At 30.7% G+C, this 24,944-nt stretch overlaps 3 protein-coding genes and 1 long non-coding RNA gene across 4 annotated transcripts; 2 read left to right on the top strand and 2 right to left on the bottom strand.

Moving 5' to 3' along the window:
* The first annotated feature begins 392 nt into the window (after positions 1–392).
* On the top strand, positions 393–2,013 carry LOC105789614 (VQ motif-containing protein 22). The gene has a single exon (XM_012616987.2). It carries the CDS (start codon positions 707–709, stop codon positions 1,304–1,306), a length of 600 nt encoding a protein of 199 aa, XP_012472441.1. The 5' UTR covers positions 393–706; the 3' UTR covers positions 1,307–2,013.
* A 7,043-nt stretch (positions 2,014–9,056) lies between these two features.
* LOC128042369 (uncharacterized) lies at positions 9,057–10,340 on the bottom strand. Its single transcript, XR_008197678.1, has 2 exons — positions 9,626–10,340; positions 9,057–9,340 (listed from the first exon to the last, which is right to left on the bottom strand). It is a non-coding gene; the product is annotated as an uncharacterized LOC128042369 (long non-coding RNA).
* A 5,286-nt stretch (positions 10,341–15,626) lies between these two features.
* On the top strand, positions 15,627–18,983 carry LOC105789620 (zinc transporter 5). Its single transcript, XM_012616993.2, has 3 exons — positions 15,627–16,576; positions 17,469–17,618; positions 18,485–18,983. Exons 1-3 carry the CDS (start codon positions 15,932–15,934, stop codon positions 18,788–18,790), a joined length of 1,101 nt encoding a protein of 366 aa, XP_012472447.1. The 5' UTR covers positions 15,627–15,931; the 3' UTR covers positions 18,791–18,983.
* A 427-nt stretch (positions 18,984–19,410) lies between these two features.
* LOC105789661 (probable pectinesterase 8) lies at positions 19,411–24,275 on the bottom strand. The gene is made up of 5 exons (XM_012617031.2): positions 23,884–24,275; positions 23,329–23,500; positions 20,820–21,026; positions 20,478–20,737; positions 19,411–19,697 (listed from the first exon to the last, which is right to left on the bottom strand). Exons 1-5 carry the CDS (start codon positions 24,273–24,275, stop codon positions 19,541–19,543), a joined length of 1,188 nt encoding a protein of 395 aa, XP_012472485.1. The 3' UTR covers positions 19,411–19,540.
* Positions 24,276–24,944: the final 669 nt, after the last annotated feature.

Here is a 24,944-nt window from a genome sequence, read left to right as displayed (position 1 = left end):
CGACGATTGATCGGTACAGTATATTAATACACATTGACAAGTAGAACAACATATCTTAGATCAAAGTTGATCTGACAATTAGTGTTGAAGCTTAGAGAAGAAAGTTATTTAGATTTTGGTTCACAGACTCGTACCGTTAAAAGTTGTTTCATAAAAAAACTGTAAAAGAGAAGAGGAAATAGTGCTTTTCATTAGTGCAAATAATGTGAATGGAGAATACCATACAACGACGATTGACTCAAAGGAAAACATTAGAATAGTTCAATGACAATTTTGTAACTTTTTAAAGTTGAATAACTAAAATGTAAGTTTATTAATAATTTAGTCATCTTGTAATTTATTCAAATATATATTAAGAATCAAAAGCTCGGTAATTACAAAATTAAGATCCAGTTTTTTTTTCGAATCTAACTCGAAATTACTTTCAAACACCTTTCACATATACATGTCTTTCTTCCAAATCCCACGCAAATCCGCCAAACACTCTTTTTCATTTTCCGCCATACCCCACATGCTGTTGCTTTCAAGTATCTAACTCAATAAATTTAATGGCCACGATTTTTCCTAATATTCCGCCTTTGACCGCCGTGTAGACCACCATAAATACCATAAATATCACCCTCTCTTCTTCCAATCTTCCCCTTCACTTCTCTCAACCACCCCACACCCACAAAAAAAAACCCATTTCCTCATTATTTTTGGCCCCATGTCAAGTCCCACTGATTGGTCTCATTTTTACTACCAAAATCTTTCCAACCAAGAACAAGTATCATTCGACGAACAAGGCCACGACGCCACCGTCGTTTCCACCGTGACAGCCACTTCAAGCGGTGGTCATTTGAGTCCTGAAGGCCGAGTTGGGAAACCAGCTCGGAAACGATCAAGGGCTTCAAGGCGAACCCCTACGACTTTGCTTAACACCGACCCGACGAATTTCCGAGCCATGGTTCAACAGTTCACCGGAGGTCCGAGCGCAGTACGCTTTGCATCGGACTCGGTTCACCTTGGTGGACCGGATTTCGGGTTCGGTGTACGTCAACCGAATGCTATTAACCCCGGTTCTCTTACAGTTCCTCCGGCCGGGTTTCAGCTACAATATCAACAACAACAACAACAACAACAGCTTCAATTAATGCAACATCAAAACCAGGCGTACATGTTTTCAAGACTTGGGGGGAATAATCCTAGACTGGACATGGAACATGGGTCTGAACCGTTCGTTGCAGAGGGTGGTTCATCGCAGGTTCCTCCTTCTAGAACCGGTTCCTCTAATGAGAACACGAGTAACACTTCAGTCATGTTTTGAGATTCTTTTTTGGCTGAATTGGAAAATTGATCCTCAAGTTATACTTTTTTTAATTAGGTAATATACTTAAATTAGTAATTTTGGTAAAGGGAGGCTGACTTCTTTTAAAGAAGTATTCGAAGTATTGTTCATTCGAAGTTGATTGACCTCTCAACGGATTAGTATTTCCTCGAATCAAGTTAAGATTTTGTCTCCTAAATAGAGCTAAAGCATCTTGTTGGATCGAGCGCAATGCACAACCCGATGATCACTTGCTAGGGTTTAAACCCAAGATGATCACGTTCCCTTGTTAGGTGGTTATGCATCAAGCATGGTCCATTTCGATAAGGCGCTCCAACTCTGTTTGAAACCGTTACTTCAAGCACTCGAATTCTTTACAGAATTAGGAGATAAAACCTTGGCTCAACTAAAGGATAATACTGATCCGTTGAGAGGCGTGTCAGCTCTGGATAAATGATGCTACAGAGATTTCTTCAGAAAGAGTTGGCCTTCCTTCAACAAATTTAATCTCATTTTACCCAAAAACACGATATCAACCAATATTTTGTGGGCCAATTTAGTAGTTAAGTTTTTTTTTGGTCAGACATGTTTTCTGACTTTGAGAGGGACGTAAATGCAAAAAGAAAAAGTTAAGTACTGACTTGTCTTAACGACAAAAATTGACCAATGTATTATTTATTTTGTTTATTGCATCTTTCTTTCTTTAATGTTTTTCTTGATGTTAGATACTCTTGGATTTGTTTTTTTTTTAATTACAGTAGTAAATTAATTAAATGAATGTGGATATTTAATATTTAAGATTCGAATATTACAAATTTTATCATTTTATGGGATGGATTCTTGTTTTTAGAATGGTATAATTTTAATATTTATATTTTATAAAAATTGAGAAGTTAGTCTCTTTATTTTATTTTATTAGAAATTGATTCTTGTATTTTACAAGAACTAATATATTAGTCCAATTATTAGTAAACACAGACTTGAATTGTTGCTTTTTTGTTGTTGTTGCTATTTTATTACATATAAATGATTATATTGATTTTTGTTAGTTCCTTACATATAAATCACTAACCTATCGATTTTTAGGTCAATAATTTAATAAAGAGGAACAATAGTGTTATCGAAATGAACTAAATTTTCCGTTGTTATACACTACTATGATCAAATTTTGATAAATTAAATAGATGAAATTTATAATTAATTTCATTTCTTTTGGAAAAAATCGGTAATTTTCTCTCTTTTCTTTAAGATAATAATCTAAAGCTTCAACATGGTTAAATATTGGATTATAAATTGATGGAATTAAAGGCCATGAAAGGTGGAGGTGAATATGGAAAATTAATTGTTTTGCGAATAAAAAATGAAAAAAAGGTGTAATGAAAATTTATCCCTCAACGTTTAATCTTTTATCAATTTGGTTCTTCTTCTTTTTAGCTAAATTTGAAAATTAACCTATCAAAGAAAGAGCCAAATAAATTTTTTTAACAAAAATGGTGACTAAAACATTAAATTTTTTAATAATGTTGGCATGATAACCTACGTAACAGTCCATGTGTACTTTATGTTGATTTAACACTGTTTGCCTTATATGTCAGATTAACAAACAATTTAAAAAATTATAAAAATATTCAAAAATCCAAAAACAAATTATAAAATGCTCACGAATTTTTAAAAAATGGTATGAAGTTTACGTGAACTGTCATACGAGCTGCTACGTTTAAAAGTTAAATGTCTTAGTCAATATTTCCGTTAAAGAAACAATAATTCGACTCTTTTTAAAATGTTGATAGTCAAATTTGACTCCTTTATAAAGGTTGGTGCTAAATTTAACTTAAAAAAAGAATAAGGATTAAATTGATAAAAAGATATAAATATTAACAACTAAATTTATCTTTATAAAAAAAAAACGAAAAAAGAAAAAGAAGAAGAGGTAGATGAAGGAGATAGGGAAAGAAAAAGACAACAATGAGTGTGAAATAGTTTGAGCAGAGGGGCTGAATGTAAGCTGTTTAATGGGACCCATGGCAGAAAATATAGAATTTATAAAGTCAATTTTATTTCACGTGTATATATATACGCGAAATCAATGTTAATTGAAATTTTAAATATATTTATTTATTTTAATGTGATTTTAATATTTACAAGAGATGATATATTAAAATTGTAGTGGTTTTTTAGATTTTTCGATATTTGATAGTTCAGGGCATAATCTAAAAATAAAACATTAAATTTAAGTATTTTAAGTCTTTAATTGAATTAAAAAATTTAAATTCTGTCCATCTAAAAAATAAATAGTTTAATTTAAGTATTTTTTAACATAATACTTTCAGCTTTGGCTCCGAAAATTTTATAATTTTATTTCACCCCTAAACAAAATTCTTGGCTTTATTCTTGCTAAATCAGAAACTGAATCGAACCGAACTCTTGAATGAGAGACAAAACTCTCCACCTACAAGATTTGACTTTGAGATTTCGATTAAAGAACGACCTAATAAGTGTTGGTAATTATAGATAGAGGCGAACCTGAAGGAGGTAGGCAAGGGGGATGACCTTTTTTATTTTAATGAGTTAATTACTCTCTTAATCCTTTTAATTTTTTTAATACAAAATTCAAACCATTTTTAATTTTATTTTAACCCTTAAAGGAATTAATTTTGACTTCACCTGTGTTTGAAACTTAAATCATTCAAAATTTCCGTCAAATATATAAAATGAATATAATAAAATGATTAAATATATTAAAATTTTAAATATTTAATTAATAATATTTAAAATTATCATATTGCAATCCCATTGATTCTCTCAAATACAAAATGGTAGTTATCGTTAGCTAAAGAAAATTTACAATTTATTTTTTACCTTTTAATATAAAATTTATAACTAACTTCTTTAATTAAAAAAAGCGTACCTTTATTACAGTAATTATATATTGCCAAACATGTGTTTTTTTAATTAAGAGAATTAAAATATGCTTTTGGTTGATGATTTTGACCATTTGGTATTAATAAATTAAAAGGATAATATTGTTATTGACTTTGGATAATAAAATAAAATTGTTGGATGTTAACACAAAGATTTTGATGTTATTAAGGGTGTTAATTGTTAGAACTTAGAGGTACGTCCCTATATTTTCTTTTAACTTTATATTTAAAAACAAAATAAAAATCATATTATTTTATTTTTTACTGATTATATTTACTATTTTTGACACAATAACTATAACTACCTATAGCCCCTTTTCAACCCATAGGAAGAATAATACGGCTTCAGCGCTTCGAACCCACGTCCTTCTACATTGACAATAACATTCATAAGAATCGAATTATTTTAATTTTTAAATGGTTTGACTACTGTACTTTATATTCAATCAACACGAAAATAAATGTAGTAACTGCAGTTCGATGTTATTCATGTGGTTCAAAACAAAATCGTAAGAAATGAATTTAAAAGGTGGAAATCAACTTTCAAATTACGATTGCAATAATTTTGTAAGATTTTGTTTTGCTATTTTTCTAGCATGCCGTCTTGTTTTCCGACATCCCTTATTTTTAGGATCAGTTTAATATTGTTTTTCAGAACTATTTTTGGGTTAAAATGAACTTTTCATTAAAACCTAAAATTTGTTCCTTTTACTTTTGACAAAAAAGTGCTGTTGTAAAATATTTTTTTTTGTCTCAAAAGTATTTTTTTGTTCCAAAAGTGTTTCTGAGAAGTAATGTTAAACTAACCCTTAAAAAGTATCGGTGGATTCGTCTATTTCCAGTCTTTGTTTTTTTCCGACCTATTTTCTTGTAACAGCTTGAATTTTATCAATCAATCAAATCCACTGTCATGTTGGTCAACTCCTTTTTGAGCGTCATCATTGCCCTTGGAGAGTACCGACTATAAGGGCGTTCAAATTGTCAGTTCAATTAATACTCGAACCAAATTACTATTAATCGAATTACCTAAAATGTAAAAACCTTTAATCGTTAATCGAATCTAATTTTTTTTTCAAATAAATTAATCGAACTGAAATATTTCGGTTAACCGAATTAACCGAAATCTATATGGTTTTGTCATTTGGTTAAACTTTGTATAAAACATATAAAATATACATTGTTAATGTTTATTTTCTTTTATTTAATAGTTCAAAAAACTTTAAATGGAGGTAAAACAACAAATAAGACATTAGAAACATTACATAAGTCTTGAAAGTTAACAACCAAACACTGCATAAGTTTTGAAAACAACAAATATTTTGATTAATTGGTTAATTCGGTTAATTACCTGGTTTCGAACCGAATTAACCGATAATTGAAATTGCAAAAAATCATTAATCAATTTCCGGCCGAACTAAATTCGACCACTGACCAAATAATCGAGTTAAATCGGTTCGATTGATTATTTCAGTTTAGCTGAACTATGAACACTCTTTAACCAATGGACTTGCCTCTATCCCCTTTGCCTTTTTAGTTTTTCGGCATGTCTTCCCTTGGAACAACTTGGACTTTTTTAAATATTCTCTGAAAATACAAAAAGAGCCTTCTTCCAATTTCCGATTGTCCACCATCCAAATTTCGTGAGTCTTTAGCCAAACACTCCTATCTTTCTGAGGAGTTTGATCGTTTGGATCTTCGGTATGAGGTTCCAAACAATAGAGAAGGGCAAAAAGGCCCGAGTTTTTGAAAGTATTCGGGCGGTTAGTTGTATGGCTATTGAAAAACCACTTGATCACGTTCCTGATGCTGAACTCCGACAATTTTTTTCAGCATGAACACAAGCTGTTGGAATAATAACTTTTGGTCCATGGGTTGGGCAGTGCTTTGGTTCCATGTGGTGGTAACTCATGGCTTTATCGAGTTTGTGGTAATTCAAGTTTAGACCAGCCCATGGGTCGGGTCAAGTTCGAGTTCGATTTTGACAAAATTTTAAGCCCATTTGATAGGCTTAAGCCTAGCCCAACCTAAAAAATGGGCCTAAAATTTTGTCTAAGCCCTGCTTGGATAAAATGCTAAAGTTCGAGCCCGATCCGCCTATATTAAAATTTTTATATTATATATTTATATATGTTTTAAAAATATAATACATCAAAAACACTAAAAATATTAAAATAAATATTTCCCTACAAATTAAAAATAAATTAAAAAACTAAAAATAAATTTAAAAAAATCTTTGTACTTAAATAATACTAATATAGTTGCAACTTAACAAGCAAATGCATCTAAAATAGTAGCAAAATTAACAATAAAATAAAAGTTATACAATCTTCAAACAATAACAACAAAATAGTAGCAATATAATATTGAAATGGTAAGAAAACAGTGAGAAAACAACAAGAAAATAATAGATTTTTTTTTTGCAAATTTGGGCCGGGCTCGGGGTCAAAAAAGCCTTACCCGAGGCCCAACTTGTTTTCCAAATGGACATTTTTTAAAGCCTTTTTTTGGGCCTATATTATAACACCCCTAACCCGTATCCATCGCTAGAATAGGGTTATAGAGCATTACCGGAGTTTACAAATTAATTTACAGGCATTTCATTTCATCAAGCATTCATATTTATAACCAATCAAAATCAAAACATTAATGAGCTAACGTGTCTTGATGGAGTCAAAACTAGAAGAATCAGAGTGGGTTCGAGCTCAATACAACCAGTTAAACCTTATTGAAGGGAAACGCTTGAAGGCAATTTGTCACGGACAGATGTACCAGAAAAGAATGATCACGGCCCATGATAAAAAGGTGCGGCCAAGAGAATTCTGCGAAGGAGAGCTAGTACTAAGAAAAATCCTCCCGATACAAAAAGACTTTCGAGGAAAATGGTCACCAAATTGGGAAGGGCCATATGTTGTAAAAAAGGCATTTTCAAGGGGGGCTCTGATTCTCACTGAGATGGATGGGAAAGAATTACCTAATCTAGTGAACTCAGATGCTGTGAAAAAATATTATGCCTAAAAAAACAAACAAAACAAAAAAAAAATAAAAAAGGAAAAAAAGGAAAAAGAAAGAAAAATCAAGATGAAAACCTGAAAAGGGCGTCTTGATAAACAAAAAGGATTAGGATGAAAACCCAAAAGGGCATCCTAATGAAGTGGGCTCGGGCTTAAAGGAGCAAAGTGACTTGAACGAGAAGTTGAATGACGAGGTTGCAATATTTGAAGCATTCTCAAAAGCTCGAAATCTTTTACACGAGAAGCTGTGCTTGGAAAAGATCCAGGACGAAGAAACGTGGAGAAGTTCATGCGTTGGATATCTAAAGCATTTGTAGCCATTGGATTCACTTTCTTTTCTTTGTGATGCTTTCTTTATTGAACTATTCCTTGTCAATTTTCTTTGTTGCTTTTGAAATAATTTGAATATGAGGTATTTCTTTCATGCCTACTTTGCCATTTTTCATGCATCTCGTGTTTGATTCATTTAACTGATAAATGGTAAGATGGCATACTCTAAACAAAAGGAATGTTGAGCATTACTTGGATGAGAATTTAATAAGTATGAGGGCCCCAAAGCAAGAAAAAGTTCAACAGGGGGCAAGAGAGTGATATACGAAGAAATGTGGATTATTCGCGAAATTTGAAGATGAATACAAAACCTGAGAGAAAAGTCAAGGATTGAAGCAATGAATGCAGTCCCTCACGAAAAGAGAGGGAATGTGACAAACAGACCCAGGGCGCATGGCATGATCATGTAGGCATAAAAGCATTTAGAGCAAACACGTGCATATCATGATAACATTGTACATGACATATACAGGTATCCCAGTAGAACAAGGAATATTGGGAGAAAGCTGCACAGAATCAATTAAGAAGAAGGCTTTTAGTTTCACCTGATGTTTTTTGAAAGAAATATTTTTCAATTTCTGTTTTTTAAAAAAAAAATCAATCAACTCATAATGCAAGAGGTGAGTTGAGCCTCGGGTCGCATGCCGAGGTATTCTTTTCAATTTTTACTTTTCAAAAAAATCAACTCATATTGCGAGAGGTGAGTTGGGCCTCGGGTCGTACGCTGAGGTATTTTTCAATTTCTGTTTTTCAAAAAAATCAACTCATAATGCGAGAGTTGAGTTGAGCCTCGGATCACACGCTGAGGTATTTTTCAATTTCTGTTTTTCAAAAAAATCAACTCATATTGCGAGAGGTGAGTTGAGCCTCGGGTTACACACTGAGGTATTTTTTAAATTTCCGTTTTTCAAAAATCAACTCATATTGCGAGAGGTGAGTTGAGCCTCGGGTCGCACACTGAGGTATTTCTTTTAAATTTCTGTTTTCAAAAATTAACTCATATTGCGAGAGGTGAGTTGAGCCTCGAGTCACGTCGATGTATTTTTCAATTTTTGGTTTTCAAAAAAATCAACTTATATTGCGAGAGGTGAATTGAGCCTTGGGTCATATGCCGAGGTATTTTTCAATTTCTATTTTTCAAAGGTCAACTCATAATTTGAGAAGTAAGTTGAACTTCAGATCGACACCAAGCTATTTTCAGTTTTAGGCTTTCAAAAAATATAAACAAAAAATATAATAATTTTAGACAATCGAACAAAATTCAGTGCTTTTAAGTCTTTGCTCTATCCCTGTTTCACAGCGATAAGCAAAGAGGGGCAGCTGACATAACTGAATTTTGCCCAGTTAGGGTTTTGGGCCAGTTTGGTCTCGTATGGGCACAATGATTGGGCCCAATAGGTTTTAATTTTGGACTTATTTTAGCCTATTTTTAATCTTTGTTTTAAATATTAATAAAATAGTAATAATAAAATTTTGAAAAAAAAAACAAAAAACGAAAACAAATTACATTTTAGCCCCCGAACTGTTTAAAAATTACATTTTGACCCCTATTTTTTAAAAATTTACATCTTAACCCCTAATAATTTGTAAATTACATTTGGGCCCCTAAACTTTCTAAAAATTACTTTTTGGCCCCATATTTTCCTAAAATTGCACTTTTACCCCAGAAATTTCGCACCTTCTGCAGTTTGGTCCTTTTGGACTTGTCAAATCGTCGCAACCAGCAGGCCAGCTCCAGCAGCCTCCCTAGGCCATGATTGCTCCACTGCCACCTGAAAATAAAGAAGAAGAAGACAAAATTGAAGGATTTAAAAGAAGGAAAAAAGAGAAGAAAGGGGGAGATTTGAGCAGCCAAGAAAAAAACAAAAATTTTAAGCAAAAACAGCAGCAAAAAAAAGGGCCACCGCCACCATCGATCTCGCACCGCCGCACCACCGCTGCATCACTACCATCCCAACACCCAACAAAGCAACTAGGAAGTAAAAAAAGAAAAAAATAGCAAGGAAAAAAAGAAAAAACAAAGGAAAAAAGAAAAGAAAAGGGAGAAGGAGGAGCACCACCGTGGCCGTCACACCGCCAGGCAGCAAGGCGTCGTCGGCGAAAGCAATGAAAGGGGGCTGAACGGGAAAGAAAGAAAGAAAGAAAAAGAGAAAAAAGAAAGAAGAAGGAAGAAAAAAAAGGAGCAAAAAAAACTAATAGTCCGGTCAAACCGACCCGACCTGGAAGCCGACCTGACCCGATCCACAACAGACCCGCACCAGCAGCCCTAGGCCCGAAAAAAAAAAGCAAAACCCCAAAAAAATAAAGTAAAAAAAAAGAAGCAGCAGAAATTAATAGCAGGCCTTTTTAACAGGCCCAACATCAGCCCAAACCCGCTAGCCCCAGCGCAGCCCAAACCAGCAGCAACATCGGCCCAGTCCATTGGCAGCCCAATAAGCAGCAGCCCAACAGCAAAAAAAAGAAAGGCCCAAACAGCCCATAACATTGGGTTTGGTAAATTCTTGATTTCTTAATTTTGTCTAAATATATAAATGTTGTTTCATTTTTTAATATTTGTTGCACATTTTTAAGTATTTTTATTTTGTATTTATGTTCTTTTTTATTTTATTTTTTTTAAATTCGAATAATTTCAATAAATAAGGCAACGAATCGATTTAACATTAAATCGTTGATTTCATCACTATGTTGGGTGAATATCATCGGTTTGTGTTAAACACGATACGCCCTTTTAAAAAAATCTAAAATATTCTAAAATTATCGTGTTTTTTTAAATTCTCGTGTTTTAATAGAATCACGATTAAATATTAAGTTGAATCGATTTGGCACTAATTCGATGATTTCATCGCCATGTAGGGATGAATATCATTGATTCGTGTTAAATACGGTACTTCTTAAAAAAATCGTGTTTCAAAAATTTTCGTGTTTTCAAAATAATTTCTCGTGTTTCAAAAAATTCCTTGTTTTTTAAAAAAATTTCGAGTTTTCAAAAATTCTCATGTTTCAAAAATCTTCGTGTTTTCAAAATTCCAGTGTGTCAAAAATTTTTGTGTTTTCAAGATTTCCTGTGTTTTCAAATATTCTCGTATTTCGAAAATTTTCTTGTTTTAAAAAAAAATTTTCCGTGTTTCATAAATTTCCGTGTTTTAAAAAAAATTTCGTCTTTCAAAAATTTTCGTGTTTTTAAAAAATTGACCATGTTTCATAAATTTTCGTGTTTCAAAAAAAATCCTCGTGTTTCATTTTTTATCAAAAATTTTATGTTTTCAAAAACAAATTTTGTGTTTTAAAAATTTTCGTGTCTCGAAAAGAAAATTCATGTTTTTAAAAAAAAATTAGTGTTTCAAAAATTCTCGTGTTAAATCGGTACTTTTTAAAAAATTGTGTTTCAAAATTTTCGTGTTTTTAAAAAAAAATTTGTGTTTCTAAAATTCTTGTATTTTAAAAAAAATTTCGTGTTTTCAAAAAAAGAAAAAGTTGTTGTGCTTTAAAATTCTCGTGTTTCAATCGGATCACGACTAATATTAAATTGAACTCGTATTTTTGAAAATGAAGACAACGCGCGTTTAACGATATACCAATTTTGGGCATCGCGAGGGTGCTAATACATTCCTCGCGCGTAACCGACTCCCGAACCCTAATTTTCTCTAGATTTTGACGTGGACCTAAAATCGACTCTTTTTTAGAAAATTTGAAAAATAATTTTTCTTTTAAAAAAGAGAATTTATTTGGAGTCCGATCACACCTAGAAAAAAGATCGGTGGCGACTTCCTTTTTAAACAAAATCGAAACTCCATTTTCAAATTTTCAATGATTACTTCGAATAGCGCCCGTGTCAGAATTTTTAGGTCGCTACACATATTTATATAAATTAAATTATAATTACAATTATAAAAAAAAATTTAAATAAATAAAATCAGTATAACTATAAGCAGCATAAATATATACTTTTCTCTCATTTTATTTATTTATTTATTCGAATTTCCCATTATTTTTTGTGCAATAAAAATAAAAAAATCAATTTAAAAGGTGACAATACCGTTTTTGTTTTGTCCTTAATTTAATCATATTTCATTTTCTGTCCGAAGTTTTACAAGTGGAACATCACTTCAATTAAAATTTTAAATATTTCATATGTAAGTCTTTATGTGTACGGAATTCTAGGGTTTAACTGCAAGTTTCATCTTTTTATTTTATGAAAAGGAATTTAATCTCTTAATTAAATTATTGAAAAACACGTGAACTTAAATCAGGGGAGAGCATTTGTTGGTTTAAACCAATTGAATTGACTTTGGTCAATTTTATTTTAGGCAGCTTTTTCAATTATGGGTTCAGTTTTATTGGTTATTTCAATTGGTCATCAGCTTTTGAATTTTAAAATTGGCCTAATCGAAAAAACAGACTAATTTTAATGATTTAAATTCAAGCCCGATAACTAACTAAAAACAACCCAATTAAGCCGATTAACCGACCAAACCTAGAGTTGGTTTGGTTACGTTTGTTCTTAAGCTTTAATTCAATTGGAACCAACCGATAAAACCAAATGCTGTCCCCTTACTTCAACTATAGATTTTTGCTAATTTGGTTGCATATAAATTGACGAACAATTGATTTTTGCTAATTTTGTGCATATAAGTTGCTAAACTACTGATTTCCCAGATAAACAAGTTAATGACACTATTTAACAATGTTACTCAATTGATTTAACTTCTTAATTTTAACACGGTACAAGGATCATATTCTAATAAATTAAAATAAAAAGGATTAAAATTTTAATTTTTAAAAAATAGATGGATGAAATTCATAATTAAACCAAACCCTAAACACCCGATCAGTTGTATTTGAAAATTTGAGGTCGTCTTCCATCCTATTGTCTCGTCGCACGAAATGGAAATCAAGTCCAAGCCTTTGGACTTTAGCCAAACTGAGCTACTAGTGGCCATGTGCCAGCTACAAAGGGTTAATTGCACTAGATGTCCTCAAAACAATAATTGATAGGTTAAATTGGTTTTTGAACTTCAAAACTTCTTAATTGAATCCTTAAGGTACTAGTGTCATATCGATTTGATCCTTTTGTAAGTATAACCATTAGCTTGAATGTTAAATGTTAGTTCAAATTTAACGTAGAGTATATTTAAAACATGAGGATCAAATGATAAATATATGTGTAGCTACCATATGGACAATTTGGACATAACATGTTAAGAAAAATAAATAATCTTGTTAAAACTCATTGACACAATTTTTAATAAGTCAAATTCAAATTGTCCATATGATACACATATACACATATTATACACCACGTTAGATTCGAACTACAATTGATGCCTAAATTGATCGGTAGATTGATGAAAGGACATTTGATTGATACAATATTGGTATTTGATGATTTAATTAGAATATTTTAAAATTTAGGGACCTAACTAAAATTTAAAGATAGTTTGAAAATGTTTGAAGCAATTAACCCTACAATGAAGGCAAAAACGAAGTGCTAGTAAACAATGTGGTTCTCTTACAAACAAGTATTGGGTCTTCAAAAGAATTGGGTTCAAATTTTAGAGAAAACATTGTTAAGAAGAGTATGGACTTTAACACTAACATAAAAGAAACCTTAGTTCCCCACCAGAATTCTCTTTAAAAAACTTAAATCACGAATTGGCACTTAAATTATATTTTTCCACTTTAATATTTTTTTGTTTTATTATAGTACATAAACTATCAATTTTATTTATTTTATCCAAAAATTACTGATATTCGATATGAATGTGCTACGTGTTACTAATTTTTTTAAATTTTTGAGTAAATTCATACGGAAATAATAATTCGAAAAAACTCATGAAAGAAAACAAAAACAGGGTTTTAATGTGCACGATCATGTCCATAAGTATTATTATTATTTATTGTTGAGATTTTTAGAACCTTATAAGTTACCCATCAATTATTGGGATTGTGAAAGGGCCGAAATAAAAAAAATTGGTCCCTAAACTTAGCTTTCCAGGAAAATTATTACTAACCTTTTCGTATGTTGCTCTTTTAATGCTTTAGCGTGGTCCATATTCTACATTGAAATTTTTTATATACTAATCTTTGTTAAATCGAATAGTAAAAAATTTGATGTTTTAAATAAATTTTGAGCTTATATATGATTAAAATAGTGCTAAGAATGTTTACTTCTAATTTAAAATTTCGACCTGAATTATAAATTTAATTATTATTTTTGTTTTATTATTAAAAACTAATATAGAAATATTAATCAGTATGTTGTCATTCTAACAAATTAGAATTTAAAATTTTCATTTCATATTTATATGTATTGTGGATATATGTTCTTTATTTAAATTATCCTATAAGTAATAGCAACTTATAAAATGTAAATTAAATCAACATTGTTAGAGTTGTGTGACTCGAACAAACCCCCATTAAGTATAAAACTGGACCGGGTTGCGACTGCGGGTGCGGAGGTGGTACGGACCATGCCGCACAAGCAGTAGAATCTGTATAGAACTACACTTCTTTATTTGACATTTATTAGAATAGGGTTTTTCAACCTTTAAATAGATGTAGTCGAAACTCCTCTTATATCGTTCGGTTTTCAACATTACTGAATTTCTCCTATTCTGGCCATGGTTTTTTTACCGAAAGGGTTTCCATGTAAAATTTGTGTGTTTTATTTTATTTTTCTTATTGTTTTTCGATCGTTCTATTGTCATTATCGACGTCTATTATCATAAACTCATTTAAAATTATTTTCACATATGAAGCTGAAAAAGTGTTATTATCATAATAAATAAATATTATTTAATATATTATAATTTAAATTGAATTTTACTATTAAATAAATTAATTAAAAAGTTAAAAGTTCCGTGTAAATAAAGGAATAATGTAAGTAAATACTAAAAGAAAACCAGTGAAAGGGTAGGGAAAAAACACGAAAAACATGGTAAAAGTATCACGGAGATTCTTATATTAGGAATTAGATTACATTTTGCTCTATTTACTAAAAAAATTGGGCAAATTAGTCCCTATATGTTAGATCAAAAGCAAACTAGTCATTCTCTTAAAAATTTCATCCATTACTACTATTAAAAACTGGTCCATGTATTTTAGCATAAGATATACATGGCAGACCATGTATAACTATCTGGTTATTCCATAAAAAATACACCAGTAGTTTTTAACAATAGAGATGAATGAACTTTTAATAGAAAAATAATCAATTTACTCTTTGATTGACATTTTTAAGTAAAAAATAAAATACAGTTTAATTTTTATTATAGAGATCTTTGTGATATTTTTACTCAAAAAGACAGACAATTTGTGTTCGTAATAATTAAATTTAAAATTTACATGTAATTGTATTGTAATTTTAACTTCCGAAAAAACATAATTGAAAAACTTTTGAAAAGTCAGAAGATGCTAAATAGGACCAAGTTGAAGTGTTGATGTCTTAGTGTCGAAAGCAATACTAAATCGATAGTGATGAGTAGTAATATGATTGATTATTATTAGTGAAAGATAATCATTCGTTTTAGTGGATATTTTAACAATAAAAATAAAATAAATTTTATTTAAACCTCTCAATTTAAAATTTAATATAACTTTTATCCATTTAAATCCTAAATTGAAACTCTATATTTGAAATCCAAGAAAAAAAAATACTATATTTTTATCCAATAATGATATATGGTGTTATATTATTTGCTAATGGTGTATCAAATATTATTTCAAATTAAATTTTATTGAGGGGAGGCTACCTCTTTTCTATAGTGTTTTCAAAAGGTCACCTGTCCAAAGTTGATAAACCTCTTTGTAGATTGGTGTTATCCGGATAAAAATTTTGTTTCCTAACTTTATACAAAACTTGAGTTCAACAAACGAGAACATAAGCATCGTGCACCACGCATCGGCGAATTCAATAATTCCCGCAAGATGCTCGAAATTTCGTAAAGTTGGAAAACTAAAATCTTGTGCTGATCCATCGTTCCCCATCAACAAACACTTCAATATCCGAAGGGAATCCATCACTTTTTTTAATAAACTTAAATTATCTCTAAAAATTACAACATGGGAAAGCTTGTCATTCCATTTCAAACTTGTAAATTCTCGGAGGAAAAATCACTTCAATTATTACAAATAATCCGCAAATACAGTCCCCATACGGTGTCTAATCTTCTTAGTCACTTGTCTAAATCACCCTCTACATGGTTCATTTTTTCCACGACACTGATCAGTTTGGCTACCCAGAATTTTCCCCAACAAGAAAAACACCATAGATAATAATTACCATATAAACCCAAACCTTTCTCATTTCGGTTTCTCACCAAAGCTTTTTCCTTCAAAAAATCTGGGTTTCCAGTTTTAAATTCATGGCAGCCATTATCATCTTCAAACAAGCTCAGTTCTTACAGTTCCTTTGCTTCTTTCTCATCCTATTTCCTTCTTTAGTACAAGGAGATAGCAACTGTACGTGCGAACCTGAAACTAATGATTCAAATAAAAACTCTTTAGCGACGAGATACAAAATCGTCGCTATTTTTTCGATTCTCGTCGCCGGAGCCATTGGCGTTTGCGTTCCCCTTTTGGGGAAAACCATCGATGCTTTACGTCCCGAAAAAGACGTTTTCTTCGTAATCAAAGCGTTCGCCGCCGGTGTGATATTGTCTACCGGATTCATCCATGTTCTTCCCGACGCTACCGACAAATTGACGTGTCATTGCCTCGACGAACATCCTTGGGGAAAGTTCCCCTTCGCCGGATTAGTGGCGATGGCGTCGGCGATTGCTACATTGGTGGTTGATGTTTACGCTACTTCTCATTACACTAAGTCTCACTTTAAGAACCAACCACGGCAGGTTGACGCCGGCAGCGGCGACGATGAAAAGAAAACCGAGGAACGTGATGATGATCAAAGCTACGTACATGTTCATAATCATGGAACGAGTCATGGTTCGGTCTCTATGGTCGAGCCATCGGCTTCGTCTGAGCTTGTTCGACGTCGAGTTATATCTCAGGTACAAAAAATATGGGTTAATTTCATCATATGTCCTCAAATTATTCTCTAGATTTTAAATTAGTCCTAGACTTCAAAGCCTTTCGTCAACTTGATTGTTAATTTTGGTGTTAAATGTTAATTTGGATAGTACGTGTATTATATTTAGGACACATGGACCATATTAAAAACATATGTATCTATTGAATGAAAAACATGTTATATGTTAAAAAGAATAATATTTGTTTCTTTTTTGGTACAAGCAAGCAAATACATTATAAAATGACAAAGGGAATGAGTTTACAAAAACAAATATCAAACCATAAAATGATCAATTAACTTGAACTTCATGCAGGTTTTGCTACTGAGCTATTGATGTGATTGTCCCTATTTGTTTTTTTAACTTGCCAGATCCAAGTTGTTTATGTGGTATGTATACACATATTTACAATTTGATTCATGTGTTTTAAATATATTTCACGTCATATCTAAATCAGTATTTAATGCTTAAATTGTTGGTTAGGCAATTGATATAATATCAATAATTTAAGGACTCAATTAGAACGCTTAAGTTTAGAGATCAATTTAAAATTTAGGTGATAATGTTATAGTTGAGGTCTTTGGGTGTAAGTAAATCAAATATTATATATATTACACTGCGGTCATAATAAACACGAGCCAATTGAAAATATGTTGATAATGATAAATTTAATCCACTTGTTTTAAATATACTTTGTGTCATGTCTAAACAAGTATTTAATATCTAAATTGACAGCTAGGCTGACTAATTGATAAGATATTGATATTTTGACAATTCGATCATAAAACTTGGACATTTAGGGATTAATTTAGAATCTAGGTGATGGTTTGAGGACTTTGAGAGTAATTAACTCATCATATTTATGTTTTTGAAGGTTTTGGAGTTAGGGATAGTGGTGCATTCCGTGATAATAGGGATATCATTGGGAGCTTCTAAAAGTCCAAAGACTATAAAGCCATTGGTGACTGCATTTAGCTTTCATCAGTTCTTTGAAGGCATGGGACTTGGTGGATGCATTTCTCAGGTAATTATAGCATGCATCTTTAATGTCCCTTCCAGGGTATAAAATTAATTGATTGTGTGTTTTAATTGAGAGGAAATTTAGTAGTTTTTTAGGGTTAAATATTTTATTGATACCCAATATATTGGGACATAAACTTGGTAATTATTCTTATCTTGGGATTTGAACTTATTTTTGGTCCAAGTTAATCCTTGAACTTAACAATTATTCTCGTATTGGGGTCTGAACTTTTTTTGTTCAAGTTTGTCCTTGATATTTTCTTAAAACCCTAAAGTTCAAACCTCGATATAAAAACAATTGTCAAATTCAGGTTTCAATATGAAAACAATTGCGAAGTTCAGAGACTAACATAGAGAACAAAAACTTCAAGCCCTAATAAGGGAACAATTGCCTAGTTCAAGCTCTAATATGAGAACAATTACCAAGTTTAATGATTAACTTGGACCAAATAAAAAGTTCAATCCCAAATGTGGGAGTTGTTGCCAAGTTCAAGTTCCAAATAGTGATTAACCCTAGTGTTTATATTATGCGTAAGTTGCGGATTTGAAATTTTAGTCAGCTTACTATTTTTCACATAATACTCACAGAAAAAAAAAACGCTATTTTAGTTAATAAATTTAACGGTTACTATTAGAGTCAGAATTGAAATTCCAAAAATCAAAATGCATAGGGACTAAAAATGATCAAATTGACTAAATCCACAAGTTATGAGACTAATAGCAGAATTTGATCAGTTAAGTATTAAAAATTCAAAACTCGAACAAGACTTAAAAGGGACTAGATCACAACTTACAAATAATACATAGACTAATAACAGAATTTAACCTTTAATCAATGATTTCTAATTTTCTACGTTGTTGTTTTATTAGGCACAATTCAAGCTCGGTAGTGTTGCAATAATGGCACTCTTTTTCTCCCTCACAACCCCATTTGGAATCGGCATAGGAATCATCATATCGAAAGGGTACGACGATAGCAACCCGGAAGCTCTCATTGTCGAAGGAGTTTTCAACGCGGCGTCGGCCGGGATTTTAATATACACGGCGCTCGTTGATCTGCTCGCCGCTGATTTTATGAGCCCGAAGTTACAAAGCAACTCCATACTTCAAGCAGGAGCCATTGTTTCTCTTCTACTTGGGGCTGCTTTCATGTCTGTCATGGCTTATTGGGCTTAAAAGCTTGAGGGATCATGAGCCAAATTTGCCCATCAATTTCCAAATAAAATATAGCCCTATTTTGAAAATAGTTAATACCATGTATTTATATTGCACTATTATATTTTATTATATTATAATAATGTTTAAAGTATTTTATATTTAAATATAAATTTGAGATATTAATAATACATATTATAAAATTTTATATATTTATATGTTTTTGTTGTATTTTTAAAATAAATTTATTCAATTTATTCAAAAGAAGAAATTTTAATTATCAGTCAAATTTCACTCTCAATCCTGCATCACTTTTGTTAGGTTAAAATAAGCTTTTAAGTCCCTATACTTTAACTATATATGAAATTTAGTTCCTTTACTTTTATTTTAAGAAATTTAATCCTCAACTTTTCAAATTTAAAAATACAAATTCAATTTTAACACGATTAAAATTCATATTTAATTGCATAGTTAGCAATGTGGGTAAACTTTTTATTTCAAAATATCACCATCAAGTTTAACAAAAAAAAATAACGATATTAACAATTGGACCTGAATTTTAAAATCGAAAAGTAGAACAATTAAATTCATGAAAATAAAAATAAAATGACTAAATTTCAAATTTATAAAGAATATAGAGACTTATAACATATTTTAATTTTATTAAAATAATATGAAAAATAAACATATTCATTTAACTTAATTGTTTTGTTACATTAATGAAATGAATTAATGTTAAATTTTGGGAGATTATAATTTTAGTAAATGTTTCTAACTATTGTAAGATTGTAGCCATTGATCTGCATCAATAAACGACGCCGTAAGAAAGAGAGAAGCCTGCGTATCATTTAGCTTTTGAACATACGGTGCCCTTCCATTCATATTTGCTCCTGCACCCGTACAATTGTATTCTCCATAGAATATGGTCCTGTATCATTAAATTAATTACCAAATTTATCCCAACCCGGAAATTTGATTCAATTAATTAAAATTTAAATTTAAATTCAACTTAACTCGATTTGAACATAAAGATGTCGATTAAATAAATTTACTTAACCTAAACTTAAAATGATCTGAGCTCGGAATAACTTAAATGACCAAAATGAATAAGTTGAAATAATATGGATTTAAGTGTCAAACCTAATTAACCAAACTCAAAACAATCTGAAATTTGGGGCGGAACATAAAAAGAGCTAGAGAGGGACTTGGCCCCCAAAAAAATTGGAAATTTATAATTAAGTCCTTAAATTTTTGAAAATTCTAATTAAACCTACAAAAGTTATGACGATTTTGATTAAACCCTTTAAAAATCTCATCACTTTTCTCAAAAAAAAAAAGATTTCTTAAATTTTTTGAAAATTTTAATGAACTCCTCAAAAACTTAGTGGAACTTTCTGTCACTGTCTGAAATCAGGGACGAAGCCAATGACTTTGGGTTGGGACCAAGATAAAATTTCAAAAAGAGAAGGGAAGCAAAGCTAGTAAATTTTGTGTTAGATGATTTAAATGAATTAAATAAATAATTTTTGAAAGGGCCAAAAATACAACTTTTTTCATTTGACCAAAACTGAAAAGGATTGACTTGAATTATTAATTTTAAAGAATGATTAAAAGTACAATTATACCAAATTCGATTATCGGAAAGTTTTTAAAATCTAAAATATTGTTTTTTTTGAATTTATTAATTATTTGATTTTCGTATACGTACTGGTCTCGTGAAGGGTCATTGAAATCATTCCAACCCTCGGGTGCAATAATATCCGTCATTGACGTCAAAGCGAAAACCACACGAGAATACGGCCGCCATGCGCGGCCGAGCCATATTCTTCCTGTACCACCAATACTACAGTTCACGAACGCAAACCCACTGTCTTCATCCGCGGACGCTCTTCCGTGTGCCGTCACTGCTCCGTTTATGGATTTCGATCCCGGTGCCACCTGGTTCGCCATGGATATTAACTGGCAATCCTATTGAAGATTATTGAATCTTAAATTAGTCGGCATATCGACGGTGTTTCTAACTGTTCGCTCAGTAAAACGTTGTAATTACCTCGTAAAGGGACTTTCCGTTCCCGAAAATGAAGTCGATTGAACCTTGTATATAGCAATCCTTGAAGTAATGGCGGCCACGGTCATCGTGGAGGGTGTCTTGAGCTCCGTAGAAACCACAACCCCAGAAAGCTGCTTGGTCGCCGGCGATTCTAATGGCCACTGCTTGTGCTCCGACATCACCTGGACGAGGTAGAGGAGCTACATTCTACCATACATGCATAGGAAAAATTGAATACATCAGATTACATTTGTACTCAATTATATTTCACCTTTTCTATTCAATAAATAAATTCTTCCACGCTAAAAAGTAAATTATTAAAAATTTAATTTAATTGTACAGATGACAAAATAACTAGATAATATAGAGATCAATTGTTAACAAAATTGGTTAATTTTTAGGAGGACCAAATATAAGAAACTTTTAAAATTATGTCATTCTACTTTACAAAATTGGGAAATTAATCCATTCGTTGGTAGACAGATGAATTTGAATAGTTTACTTTTGCTAATTCATTGCACTAGAATGTTGATTTCTAGGTTAATAAGTAAATCACAATGTTGAACAATATTGCTTAATTAAATTAACTTTTCAATTTTTATAAATTATGAGTATCTAATTCTTAGGAGTAACTTATTAGTTTTAATCCAGTAGAGGATGCATTTCATACTTAGACTAATCTTAATTTGTTATATATTATGTGGTTATAAGGGTGTACATTTTCAATTTTAAATGAGTTAAACAATTGAATTGAATTGGCTCGATTAATCGGTCGGTTATCAAATCTAATTCAGTCAAAGATCATCGGTTAAAGTTTTTGAAAATTTCAGTTACTAGTTAATTCGATTGAAACAAGATAATTAACTGAATTAATCAATTAGCTAAAATTAATAATATATTATAAGCTCGATATATTACATATATAGGCTCAATATAGGTCCAATACATTATATAAGCCCAATATATAAAAATTAATGGATTTATAAATATTGTTTAAAAAATATTATGAAAATTTAAAATATTTGAAAAACTAAAATTAATTTTTTTTAAAAACAACAAAATTAAAAAAAACAAAAACAAAGAAAAGTAATATTTTTACGCAATGCTTGTTATTATGTTTTTAATTTAGTATTGTTATTAGGGGTGAGCATTCGATCGAATCGAATCAAAAATTTTCGAGTTAATCGAGTTTTGGAATCTCATTTTATCATCCTAACTTTATTTGAAGTTTTCTCGAATCGAGTCGAGTGAGATGGAATTCGAATCGAATATATTTATTCGAGTTAAATTTAAAAAAATAATTTTGGGTCATTGTAACTATTGTCACCCATCGTAATAAAATTTGTCCACATTAATCAAATTTTTATTAGCTTTCATCACTTCATAATTTATTTATTAATTTTTATATATTGGTTAGCTTCTTTGCTTGCTTAGTTGTTTCAATTATCTTGATTCTTGTCACTATGTATTTTAGAATTAAAAATATATTAAATGTAAAAATATGATTTTTTAATAAAATTATTTTAAAAATAAAATGTGAAATTAATACCAATATAAAATTTTAACACGAATATTTTATGGCATAATTAATAATTCAATTTTAATATAAATATTCAATATGACTAAACAATTCAATAATATAAATAATATAAAATGTGAAATTTAATTTAATAATATAAATAGTAGATATAAATAAAATTATTACTATTTATGTTTAGTGATTTTTTTGGATAATTTTGATTTTTTATTTTAGAGTAAAGGGTAAGAAGTAAAAGTTTTAGGGGAAAAGTGGGAGGGAGTAAAAATTTTGGGGGAAAATAAAAGGTTTTGAGGGTTTTTGGGAGTAAAATTTTGAGAAAAAATAAACGGGAGAGTAAAATTTTGGTGGGAAATGGATTTTGGGTAGATTGGGGGGTTGGGAGGAGAGGGGAGTAAAAGTTTTGGGGGGAAAGCGGGAAGGAATAAAAGTTTTGAGGGAAAAGTAAAAAGGTTTGGGAGTTTGGGGTAAAAATGTAAAATATTATAGTTTGATATTCGAATTATTCGAGTTATTTGAATTCGAAAACTCAACTTGATTCGAACTCGAAATTCGAAAAAAAAATTCGAGTTGATTCGAATAACTCGAATAACTCGATTCGTTTAACTCGAAATTCGAATTTTTTTCGATTTTTTCGAGTCGAATCGAGTTTTGCTCACCCCTAATTGTTATTATGTTTTTTGTTCTTTTTTTTTCCTTTTAAACTTCTTTGAATTAAAAATAAAGGAAAATTTGTTATGAATTTTTTTTATGAATAAATTTGTTTAAGAAAAAATATGTGCAAATTTCGGTTAATTTAGTTAATCGCCTGAATTAATCAAAATTAATTCAGTCGGTTAATATTTAATAGAAAAAATTTGTTTTAGTTTACTGTTAAGAGTTTCAAAGTTTTAATTAATTCAATTAATAATTATTTGATTCTAATGATAATCGAACCGACTATTTTAACTTATTGAATTGTGTATATCTCACCATGAAGCTCATGTTCTTGGCAATAAAATTGGTGGAGAAAACTTGAACTGAGCCACTATAAAAGGTTCCATTTGCAGAATTTGCAGTATCATTCCAAGCTATTGCTGTTGATGTATATCCTTGTCCTTGAAATGTAATATTGGGTTTTGTTTTTGGAATAATCACTTTCTCACTGAAAAAAACAATAAAATGTATTTATATTTCCGGTTACATCGTAAGAAAAATTGGATCAATCATTCTAAATTCTTATACTTTTAAATTTTGAAATTTTAGTCTTTATGAAAACTACTATTGTTAATCTAATAACCAAGTTTTTAGTAATAAGTAATATGTAGAAATAACAAGTGACATAATATTATACGTATAATAATATGTTTGCCGCATCATTTTTGGAAATAACATCATTTAATTGAATGAATTTAACAGTTATCATTTAGTGATGATTGAAATTTTAAATTTTAAAAAGTAGCGGAGATTAAAAATGATTAATTTAAAATATAGTGACTAAGTCTACAAATTTCACAAAGTAACATCACGTAAAGATAGAGAACTCACTAGTAAATCCCGGTATTGATCCATATTACGCTTCTTTTCATGCTAAGGTTTGGAACAGCATCGACGGCAGCTTGCACGGTCGTGAAATTACAACACCCGTTCTGATCAACGCAAAGCGTCAACGTCGTGTTGGTTTCCGGAGGTGGTATATTTGGAGGGAAATCATCACAAACGGATACCGGTTTACCCTTATCGGGGTGTTTACGGTGTCGACAAAAGTCACTAAAGTCGAACGGGATGAACTTCATGATGATACATGACGACGATGAAAGGGTTAGACTAGAATCAATTATAATTTTGTGGAAATGTGGGCTTGGATCGATGATAAACCGGGATATGAAAATAGCTAAAATAGCAATAAGAATAGTAAAACAAAGGCTTTTTGGGTTCATTGTATTTTTTTTTTATGAAATATGGAGGGTGGCATGTGATGTGTTTATATATAAATGAAATAATATGCCATAAACATGGACTTGAAGTTTAAGGGTTGATGACATGCCTTGCAAATCACCCTGGTTGGCTTTTGGTAATTTTCTTGGAAGATTTTCTCACCAACCAAACATGAAATGGAAAAAGTTTAGACTTCACTTTTTAGCATCCTTTTTTGTTAGGGGTCCACTATTGGGTTCATTTCTTAGACTGGGTTACGGTTTTTTAAGGTTTTCAAAGGTGAAATTGTGTTATTAGTCCTTGTATTTGTTTAGGTTGTAGACTTAATCTTTTGTACTCTAATTTAGTCGGTTTTAGCCTTGTACTTTTTGAATTGGTCACTTTCGATCCCTATGCTTTTCGAATTTTTGAAACTTGCTGGTAAATATGTTAGGTCAAATTCTGTTGTTAGTCTTGTAAGTAGTAGATTTAGTCCATATTTGCCAATTTGGTCATTTTTAGCCCCTATATTTTTCAAAAATTGGTATATCAATTTGATTCAAATGCTAGTTGGTAAATCTGTTAACTAAAATAACGTGGCTTTTCTATGTGTATTATTTAGAAATAATAATCTGACTTGGCATTACATACATATGTGAAAATATGTTTATCGCATAAGATTTTAAAAATAG

This window comes from Gossypium raimondii, chromosome 7, assembly GCF_025698545.1.
Source record: "Gossypium raimondii isolate GPD5lz chromosome 7, ASM2569854v1, whole genome shotgun sequence".
Lineage (NCBI taxonomy): Eukaryota > Viridiplantae > Streptophyta > Magnoliopsida > Malvales > Malvaceae > Gossypium > Gossypium raimondii.
Note: the sequence above shows the minus strand (reverse complement) of the source record. Positions and strands in the feature narration are given on the sequence as shown.

Excerpts from the sequence above, each read along its gene's own strand:
- LOC105789620 (XM_012616993.2), top strand. The coding sequence starts at position 15,932 with ATGGCAGCCATTATCATCTTCAAACAAGCTCAGTTCTTACAGTTCCTT. Across the intron at positions 16,577-17,468 it reads GACGTCGAGTTATATCTCAG|GTTTTGGAGTTAGGGATAGT; the intron begins GTACAAAAAATA and ends ATGTTTTTGAAG. Across the intron at positions 17,619-18,484 it reads TTGGTGGATGCATTTCTCAG|GCACAATTCAAGCTCGGTAG; the intron begins GTAATTATAGCA and ends TTGTTTTATTAG.
- LOC105789614 (XM_012616987.2), top strand. The coding sequence starts at position 707 with ATGTCAAGTCCCACTGATTGGTCTCATTTTTACTACCAAAATCTTTCC.
- LOC105789661 (XM_012617031.2), bottom strand. The coding sequence starts at position 24,275 with ATGAACCCAAAAAGCCTTTGTTTTACTATTCTTATTGCTATTTTAGCT. Across the intron at positions 23,501-23,883 it reads ATCAATACCGGGATTTACTA|TGAGAAAGTGATTATTCCAA; the intron begins GTGAGTTCTCTA and ends TGTTTTTTTCAG. Across the intron at positions 21,027-23,328 it reads CCAAGAACATGAGCTTCATG|AATGTAGCTCCTCTACCTCG; the intron begins GTGAGATATACA and ends CATGTATGGTAG.